General features: G+C 44.3%; 1 protein-coding gene across 1 annotated transcript; it reads right to left on the reverse strand.

Annotated features, from left to right (window-relative positions):
• Positions 1 to 805: 805 nt before the first annotated feature.
• On the reverse strand, positions 806 to 1,303 carry LOC137817262 (uncharacterized). Its single transcript, XM_068620515.1, has one exon. It carries the CDS (start codon positions 1,301 to 1,303, stop codon positions 806 to 808), a length of 498 nt encoding a protein of 165 aa, XP_068476616.1.
• Positions 1,304 to 10,716: the final 9,413 nt, after the last annotated feature.

Below are 10,716 nucleotides of genomic sequence, written 5' to 3' on the forward strand. Positions count from 1 at the left end.
GAACTCACCAAAACTAAGCACCAACCAAGACTCATATTGAAGTCCATGTATTGTCAAATTGAATCAAAACAAAAGGAAAGAAGAACAAGAATTAAACTGGACAGAATTTAAATGATAGCTACTGAACCAAAACAGAATTAAGAACACAATGCTGGAAACACAAAATAAACGGTAGAAAAAGAAGTAAACTCTAGGAATCAAAACTACCGAATGGAAAATTGAAGAAAAGGGAAGAAGAACACTTATAGAATAAGATGCTTGCTGGATTTTGAGAATTGGAAGAAGCCATTCACGCCACTTGGAACCTTGAACCAAGATAAGTGATGGAGTGCCACCACTTGAAGCTCACCATAGCTCACAAGATAAGGCAAAGAAGAGGAAGACTCAAAACTCACAAATTCTCTCCAAAATTGAGTATAGTCTCTCTACTATAAAATTCCAATCTGAATTGTACAAGCTAAGCACCTTTATTTATAGCCTAGAGGTGCTGAAAATGCAAGCTAAATGGCACACAAATGCAATGAAATTCGGTTTGGCACCCCCTAGGCTCCTATCTACACTCCCCCTAGACTCCCTTACTACTTACACCTTTTTATTACACTCACACCCCTATTCTACAAAAGAAATAAGAAGAGCCATTTTATTATACTCTTGTCCCAAAGCTCTTGCCATGCTCCTAGTAATTCGTTGGGCTTGGGCCCCTTGTTGGGCTTGGGCCCCTTGTTGGGCTTGGACCCCTTGATGGGCTTGGGCCCCTTGTTGGGCTTGGGCTTCATGGCCTAGAGCATCCTCTACTTGGTTTCCATCATTGAGTGGCCATCTCTTGGTCCTTGGAGGCCAGGGTAGAAATTAGCTCTTGGACTTTGTCTTGGAGGGTGGCATTCTTGGCGGCTAGTCGGGAGCATTCACTAGTCTTTTCCTCGAGCGCAGCTTTGGTTTTCCCCAGTGTTTGCTCCCGATCAATGCACTGGTTCTCAAGTTTCTTCTGCTGTGCCTCAGAGGTCTTGACTGCCTCCTCGAGATCGATGATCTTCACTCGGAGGGGCACCACCTGATTGAGGAGTTCGGCTTGGGCTTGCGACACCTCATGCAGCCGTTTGTTAGCCTCCTTTTTTGCTTTTTGTGCCACCCTCAGAGAGGTCTTGTACGCGTCCTCCTGACGCACCCAGTGGGTGGCCAACCTCTCCTTCTCATCCTTCAGAGAGGCAACCTCTTTCTCTAACGCTTGGAAAGCAGAAGCCTCGACAGCTTTAGCCCTGGCCTGCGCATGCCAGGAGTGGGTGCAAGACATGAAGGCGCCCATATAGTAATAAAGGCTTTCCTTTTGGGGCCCTTCAGCCTGGCCGCACGGGAGAGCCTACCCTGTTCTTTGACCTCTAATTTGGTGTTGGAATTTATTCTCCTTTGGTGCTTAATTGAATGGAAACTTGACTTGGGTAAGGTCTAGTCTTTTGATAGGTGCTGGAATTGGAGAATTAAGACCTTCATTCTAAGGGGAAAACAAAGCCAAGGCCGAATCAAGCTTTCTTGAAAAACACTACAAACACTTGGACGGCCAACAAGCAAAGACAACAAGGAAGTGCATTTAGCAAAAAGAGGATCAACAAAGGGAGTTTTCTTAATTTCCTTGCAACTTAATTTGTGTTAATTACTTCTTAATTACGTTATTAGACGGTGAGTGTGTCTTCAAGGGCTCCAAGTGTCCAAGAAGCCTCACCTAGGGCCGACTAGTATAGAACTCTTTAATTAGCAATTGTTATTTGTTTTTAGTTGTTTCTATATTGCTTAATTAGTAACGCTTTGTATGTGTGGTTGTTTTTAAGCTTTGTTAAAACCGTCTAGCTTTGTTAAATAGTTAGCATACATTGTTTTTCTTGCATTGGAAAAAAAAGTTTTGATTTCTCAACTTAATTGTGTTGTAAGTAGTTTACTAAGAGGAAGTTTTGTGTGAAGACATTGAGGGATAGTTTTTGGCTAAGGCAAAGGCTTGGTACATAAGTAGTCCTTTGTGACTCACCTCCCTTACCTGGAAAACTACCTTCTTTGACTTTCCTAAATTTCCTCAAGGTAAAACACTTATATACACAAAAACTTTAGCCATATCTTCTCCTCCTCACTCTCCAAACTCTAATGAAAGTGAAGTCAAATCTATAAAATCTCTTTTAAAAGAAGTTTCACAAGCTGTGCAAGTGATTTCTTTTAGACAATTGGAGAATGAGAATAAATTAATGAATTGGCTAAAGCCCAAGAAGAGAAATCCCAAAAATCACAAAAATCAAAGAAAACTCATACTCATGCATCTAGGAGTAATGAGTTTCTAGGGGAGGGAACCTTAGAATTAATGACTATTACCAACCACCCCCTAGAAGGAATAGGAAAAGGGAGCAAGAGGGGCCAAGGGAAACTAGAGTAGACCTACCTCACTTCCATGGTAAGGAAAATGTAGAAACCTACCTAGATTGGGAGATGAAGGTAGAACAACTCTTTGCTTGCCATAGGGTGAGTGAAGAACGTAAGGTACCCTTAGCCACCCTTAGCTTCCAAGGGAACGCCATGTATTGGTGGACCTCTCTCGAAAGAGAAAGGCGTCTTCATAGGGAACCTCCCATTACATATTGGAATGACCTTAGGGGAGCCTTAAGATGCCGACACATACCTTCCTACTACCATAGGGAGTTGACGGACAAGCTCCAAAGACTCCAACAAAAAAACATGAGTGTGGAAGAGTATAGACAAAAAATGGAGCTCTACATGATGAGAGCATCCATTAGAGAAGAGGAGGATACCACAATAGCTAGGTTCCTTAGTGGCCTATCACTTGAGATAAGAGATAGAGTGGAGCTCTTACCTTACCAAGACTTGAATGACTTGGTTCAACTTTGCATTAAAGTTGAGCAACAAATCTTACGCAAAACGTCAAGTCAAAAGGTGAGCCCTTACTCTAACTTTTATCCCAAGAAAGAGTTTAGAAGGGAGGGTAGTACATCAAAAGAAAAATCAAAAGAACCTACCAAACCTTTCACCAAAGAAACCTCCACCCCACCCATCTGAGCTAGAGATGTTAAGTGTTTCAAGTGCTATGGTAGAGGGCATGTGCAAGCACAATGTCCAAACCAAAGGACCTTGTTTCTTAAGGGTGTAGATGAATACACTAGTGGCGAGGATGAGCCTAGTGAGAGAGAGGAAGGGGGAGAGGATGAGAGGGTAGCTCCACTAGAGAGAGAATTGCTTATGATTAGGAGAACCCTCAACAATCACCCTAGCACATCCATTGAAACACAAAGAGAGAACATATTTCATACAAGATGCAATGTTTTAGAAAACATATGTTCCCTCATTGTGGATAGTGGATCTAGTTGTAATTGTTGTAGTGCTAGGATGGTGGAAAAGCTTAAGCTACAAGTAGTTCCTCACCCAAAACCTTATAAACTTCAATGGCTTAATGAAAATGGGGAACTACATGTAGACAAGCAAGTGGAAATCAAGTTTTCCATAGGAACTACAAAGACAAAGTTTTATGTGATGTAGTACCTATGGAAGCTTGTCATATCTTATTAGGGAGACCATGGCAATTTGATAAGAAAACCTTGCATGATGGTCTCACTAACGAGATTTCCTTCACCCACAAGTATAAAAAGTTTGTAGTTAGTCCTTTACCACATTCTCAAGTGGTAAAAGACCAAGGACAAATGAAGCATAAGAGGGATGAGGAAAACAAAAAAAAAAAGAGTGCTAGAAAAAGAGAAAATCTTTAGGGATAGGAAGGCGTGGGAGAAGAGTGTTCCTTCCCACCAGGTTGATCAACAAGAAAAGCCTCTTGAAAACGTTTTTGAAAATTTGCTTCTTGTTGAACAACCAAGCCTTATCTTTTGTAAAGGAGCACTTACATGCACTGCCACAAGTAGTGAACTTATGTGAATTTTAAGTGAATTTGAAGATCTATTCTCTAATGAGGGTCCCATTGGGCTTCCTCCCCTTAGAGGTATAGAACATCAAATTGACTTCATTCCGGGGGCAAGCCTACCAAATAGGCCTGCTTATAGAACAAACCCCGAGGAAACAAAGGAGATAGAATCACAAGTTCAAGACTTGTTGGAGAAGGGTTGGGTTCAAAAGAGCCTAAGCCCTTGTGTTGTACCTGTCTTGTTGGTGCCCAAAAGGATGGAAAATGGCGCATGTGTTGTGATTGTCGAGCAATCAACAACATCACCATCAAGTATAGGCATCCAATCCCAAGGCTTGATGATATGCTGATGAATTACATGGGTCAACTCTATTCTCCAAAATTGACCTTAAAAGTGGATATCACCAAATTCGAATCAAGGAGGGTGATGAGTGGAAAACCGCTTTTAAGACCAAATTGGATTATATGAGTGGTTGGTGATGCCCTTTGGGCTTACTAATGCCCCAAGTACATTCATGAGGCTTATGAATCACACCTTGAGAGATTGTATAGGTAAATATGTAGTAGTTATTTTGATGATATCTTAGTGTATGGTAAAACCCTAGAAGACCATCTAAGTCACCTTAGGGAAGTTCTTCTAGTGCTTAGGAAAAATAGTCTTTTTGCAAATAGGGATAAGTGTACCTTTTGTGTAGATAGTGTAGTTTTCTTTGGCTTCATAGTAAACAAAAAGAGGTGCATGTAGATCCCGAGAAAATCAAAGCCATCCGCGAGTGGCCCACTCCACATAATGTAAGTGATGTAAGAAGTTTTCATGGGTTAGCAGCTTCTATAGAAGGTTTGTGCCTAATTTTCTAGTCTAGCTTCTCCTTGAATGAGCTTGTTAAAAAAGATGTTGCATTTTGTGGAATGAAAAGCATGAGCAAGCCTTCCAAAGGCTAAAAGCTCAACTCACCAATGCACCAATTCTATGATGGCATTTCATGTGTTCTCTTGAATCAAAGTAGTGAAAAATGGGGCGGAAGCAATGGGTGAGTGAAACAAAGCCCTCCTAGGAGTTGTGATGGCTTTGAAGGTGCAGATGAGTAGGATTAGAGAGTTCGGCCAGCTCTATGAAGAAAGGTGAAGGAGTGAAGTTTATAGCCTAGATTTCTAGGAGAAGTATAGCTAGTGCACAAAATGGGCAGCATAACAATACTCAAATAAACTTGTCAAATACAAAGAGATAGCCTTCCTATTTATAGGCATTTGGGCTTAAATGTTAAGCTACATTTCTAAGGAAAAGAAAACCAAAATTAAATCTAAATTCTAAGCCATGTGCCATGCAATGACCGGCCACACAACCCTAGTTCTAGAAGGTTTCCTTCACAAAGTCTTTCTACACTACCTACTTACTAAGTACCCCTAATGGGCCTTTTATGCAACAAAGCCTCTTCTCTCCCAAACCGTAGCTTTGGCCCTTGTGTGTGTGAAGCTAGACGGTCTAGGACTCTTCATAGATGCTCCTCATGTAGCCTTGGCCTAGACGCTCCTCATCATGGCTAGACGCTCCCTTTGTGAGGCTAGACGCTCCTTGTGAGGCTAGACCTCCTTTTGGAAGGCTAGACGGTCTTGGTCTTGGAAGCTGGCTTTCATAGTGTGGTGAGCTTGGGCCCTCTTCCATCATTCTATCTCTCCCAAATTTTTCTAAAACTTTTGAGATAGAGTGTGATGCATCGGGGGTAGGCATAGGTGCGGTATTGTTGCAAGGGGACACCCCATTGCTTATTTAGTGAAAAACTCCATGGTGCCACCCTCAACTACCCCACCTATGACAAAGAGCTCTATGGTTTGTGCAGGCCCTAAAGACTTGGGAACACTATCTTGTGTCCAAAGAATTTGTCATCCATAGTGATCACGAGTCTTTAAAATATTGAAGGGCCAACACAAGCTCAACAAGAGACATGCTAAATGGATGGAATTTCTTGAACAATTCCTTATGTAATCAAATACAAGAAAGGAAGCACTAATATAGTGGCCGATGTCTTTCAAGGCGGCATACACTCTTTTCAAAATTGGGTGCCCAAATCTTGGATTGATCACATAAGAGAGCTTTACCAAGAAGATCAAGAACTCTCATCCATCTATGCCCAATGTCTACATAGAGCGCAAGGAGGTTACTATGTGTCCGAGGGATATCTTTTTAAAGAGGGAAAACTTTGCATTCCCCAAGGAACACATAGGAAACTCCTTGTCAAAGAATCACATGAGGGGGGACTCGTGGGCCATTTGGAGTTGATAAGACTCTAGACCTTTTAAAAGAAAAATTTTGTTGGCCACACATGAGGAAAGATGTCCAAAGACATTGTCTAGATGCATCTCATGTTTAAAAGCAAAGTCTAGAACAATGCCTCATGGACTCTACACCCCTTTGTCGATGCAAATGCTCCTTGGAAGACATAGCATGGATTTCATTTAGGACTTCCTAGGACTGCAAGAGGCCATGATTCTATCTTTGTGGTAGTGGACCGATTTAGCAAAATGCCCCATTTTATTCCATGCCATAAGGTAGATGGCTCAAAATATTTCTAGACTCTTCTTTAGAGAAGTGGTGAGACTTCATGGTCTCCCTAGAAGTATAGTATCCGATAGAGATCCCAAGTTTATAAGCCACTTTGGAAAACTCTTTGGGGCAAACTTGGAACAAGACTACAATTTTCAACTTCTTGTCATCCTCAAACGGATGGCCAAATCGAAGTAGTCAATAGATCTCTTGGGACTATGCTTAGGGCTATCATGAAGGGCAACCATAAATCTTGGGATGAGTATCTTCCCCACATGAATTTGCTTACAATCGCGTAGTTCACAAGACTACTAATGCTTCTCCTTTTGAAGTAGTATATGGTTTTAATCCTCTCACACCCATGGATTTGATACCTCTTCCTAATCCACAAGAATTGTGCATAAGGAAGGAGTAATGTTAAACTCCAAATACAACAACAAAATGAGAAGTACGCAAAATACAACAATAAAGGGAAGAAAGAAATAATTTTGAGGAAGGAGACATAGTTTGGCTTCAAGCGAGTCAATAACAATGCATATAAATCAGACCTACCTCTTGAATATGGAGTTCATGACATTTTAATGTAATTGATCTTTCTCCATTTGTAGGTACCAATGACATGACGAGCTGGATTGAGGACAAATCCTTTCCAAGGGGAGGGATGATGAGAGGGCCAAGCACATTCAGCAGGAACCAAGACCCAAGGCTAGACCGTGATACGTCTAGCCTCAAGGAAGGAGCGTCTAGGACGTGATGAGGTAAGGCTACAACATGGAGCGTTAGGAGAGACCTAGACCGTCTAGGACCCATTACAAGGTCAATGGCTAAGCACATTCACGCCCAATTGGATGAAGCCACGGATGGAAGAGAGAAAGCCTTTACATGTTACATGAAGGCCCATTAGGGGGTGCTTAGTAATTAGAGTAGTGCTAGAAAAGCATAAAAGAGTGAACATTCTAGAATCTCTCCTTACTTGGCCGGTCAGAGCATGTGCCATGTGCCTTGTCATTTTGCATTTCATTTGGCTGTCATTTCATTTACACTTAGCTTAGTATTTATGGCCCTGTAGCCTATAAATAGGAGGCCATCTCTTGTATTTTTTCAAGTTTATTGTGAGTAAAGTTATGCTGCCAATTTGTGCTAAGCTTTGCTTCTCCCTAGAATTCTAGGCTATAAACTTCACATCCTTCACCTTTTCCTTGGGCTGGCCAAACCTCCCAATGTTCATACATACCATGCACCTTCAAGATCAACATCACTCTTAGGAGGATCTTGCACACACACATCCATGGCTTCCGCACCATCTCTTACATATTCAGGAAGAACTTCATGAATTTTGCCATCACTGGGGCTTTCGTTTTAGCCTTCTTCAGGGGGAGTTTCTTACATTGGGGGGGCTGGAGGAGCAGCATTGTGGGTGGACCAACTGGCGGGGACTTGTCTTGAGCAGCGGCGAGCCTCCGCAACAGAGTGGCACGGTTTGGGAACCCGCCGGAGTTTGTGGAGCTTGCTATGGCGCGTAGCTCAGCAATCCGATCCTTTCTCAACTCATATCTGCATTAGCGACACACATTATCACAAAGTTCGACAGTCAACGAGGTACAGACAGATAAACAAAAGAAAACAATGCGTGGGAAAGTTAAAACGACATAAGAGTCATAACAGCAACATCAAAGCAAAGGCAGGGCGACACAAGTATAAGCTAAGGGATCTCAAAGACCCGAGAACGAACCTATGTGAACATCTAGCTGGTCTTCGAGAAACTCGAAGGTGATGATGGAGGAAGTGGGCAGAACCACGTTGGAAGAGGCGACCCTTTTCCAGAGCCACACAAGTCCTTGTCGAGGTCTCCCATTTTCTCTAGCCCCCGGGCCTTCCTGAAGCTTGAGTCTTTCTTTCCCTTGTTCACCTAGTACAAGGGAAATCCGTCGAGAAGGGAAGGGTCTTGATCGTTGCAACACACTCGCACGAACTTCCCCTTCCAATCCTTATAGGATTGCTGGAAAATGGAGAGGATAGACCTCCCAGCGACCCCGTTGAGGCTGACCCATTGGCGATCACCCAGGTTCTTCGCCTCGATCAAGTATAAGAATACGTCGACGGAGGCCGGGAATCCCAAGTGGGCGCAGAGAATCTGGTAAGCTCGTACAAACGCCCAGCTGTTGGGATGGAGCTAGGCGGGGGCGATGTCGAGCTCGGTCAGAAGCTCCCTCTCGAAGCGTGTGAAGGGAAATCGGAGTTTGACCTTCTTGAACATAGTTGTGTATATGAAGCAGAAGGGTGTCTCGTCGCTCCCCTGATCATCGGTGAAGATTGACTCACCGGGAGGACAAGTCCGCACGACCAGTCTGTCGTCATGCTCTTTACTAAAAGACAGGTTTTGCCTGTCACCCTTCTTGAGGCGGAGGATGTCGAGGTCAGAGTTAACGGTTGAAGTCTCACCTAGCAAAGTTGCAGAGGTTTCGCTTAGACGCTTATAATTTGGGAGAGGTTTCGCCATCGCATTAGTTTGTGGTGGGTTTGGTTGTGGTTGGCTGGGATGAGAGGACGCGGGTCTCGCGACTCGGTCGGAAGGGACGTTGGAACCCCTTGGGGGTCGCGGGAAGATGAGGGGTTTGCCCTACGGGTTTTCGCCGGAGGGTTGCGAGGAGATGGAGGAGGGTTCAGTGTGGTTTTTGGACGAGTCATTGACGAAGCTGCAAGAAGACGAAAAGGCATAAGAGTTCGCAAACAGAAAGACTTGACGGAAGGGGAGAAGAAGGAAGAACAATAGGGGTTCGCAGAGAAAGGTTCAGAAACCCTAAGCGAGGAAAAAGGAAAACAAAACAAGAGAAACATCCCACAACGTATGCTCCAGACAAGTATTGGATGATGCAAACCGATTAAAATGCAGCAAATATCAGCATGAGTGACAAAAGAGTTACCTTTGTATGATTAGAAGAGTGGCCAAAGGATGGAGGTTGGGAGAATCGGAGCGTTAGCTGGAGCGTTTTGACAGTTCGAAGAGAGGTGGAAGATAATGAAACAGTGAAATGGCGCGAAGGGTTTAAGAGTTTCGAAGAATGTCGAACGTTGCGAGAAGCGCAAACGACAGTGAACAATGGTCGTTAATGGGTCCACGTGTCGAATGATCGAAGGAGTTGGTGAAATGTCAAGTCGGTGAACAGTTTTAGCGCCAACGCGCAAAGCCACGTAAGCCGCCGGATTTAAACCTCTTTAGTCTCCTTGTTGAACAAGTCGCAGCTCGAGACTGGGAGGCTTGTGTATCGACCAGGTCATCGGGTGTGATGACGTGTCTTGCATGTGCCTAGGTGGGGCGTGCTTAGTGGAACACGTAGGCAAGAAAAGACGGATGGTTCAGAGGTGAGCATGGTCGCCGGTTCATGGAACTGGCGTTCTGCAATGAACATGCCCGGTTGTTGCAGGGTTGGCTCGTCCTCGACGTGTTTGGCGATTGGCGATCATGTAGCTTGACATCGCCGCAGGAAGCACGTCGCCAAATCTTCTGACAAGCTCAGATTGAAGCTGATGAAGGCCCAGAGGTGTAAGTTCAAGTGTACAACTCCAGTGAGGCGATTGTTGCGCCAGCATGGGGCGTGAAGGGTGTTTGGGTTGAGGGACAGCTCGCCTATCAGCGACGGGATTCCCAGAGTGGACATTCGTTGATGGCAAGGTTTCCTCAGCCAGAACATGCATGGCGCAGCGGTAAGGAGGGTGCCGTTAGAGACAAGCGATATCACAGAGATGGTGCACTTTGTTGCACTCGATACTCGCCTTGTCGGGTGGTGCTCTAGAGCATGTCGCGTGTTAGTTTACTCCTTGAGTTGAGGACTTAGCCGCGCGACTGGCTACTACGCAGAAGTGATGTTCAAGTTGCCCCAGCCCAGATGACGACACGTGTAGGGTTTGATGCTCTCAGTTACTCCAACCCAAGTGATGACACGTGTAGGGCTGGGAGAAATAAAGAAGTGACGCTCGAGTTATCCTAGCTCAGATGATGACACGTGTAGGGCTGGGTGCTACCTGCCATCCCAGCCCAGATGGCGACACGTGCAGGGCTGGATGCGAGCCACGCGTCCAAAAGCATAACGGCTTGGAGAGAGGAAAAACCTAGCTCTAAAGGTAACCTTAACAGAATTTGCAGAGGTACGTTTTCATTACGGCTCATTCTGCTAGGGTTGTGTGCTTTTTAGTACGGTCCTACAGAACATATTTTCTCTCAGTTTTGGGTGTTCTTGTCACTGACTTGAGCGTCGGAGCGCCACCGGCC

The sequence above is a fragment of the Phaseolus vulgaris genome, unplaced genomic scaffold (genome assembly GCF_000499845.2).
Source record: "Phaseolus vulgaris cultivar G19833 unplaced genomic scaffold, P. vulgaris v2.0 scaffold_24, whole genome shotgun sequence".
Classification (NCBI taxonomy): domain Eukaryota; kingdom Viridiplantae; phylum Streptophyta; class Magnoliopsida; order Fabales; family Fabaceae; genus Phaseolus; species Phaseolus vulgaris.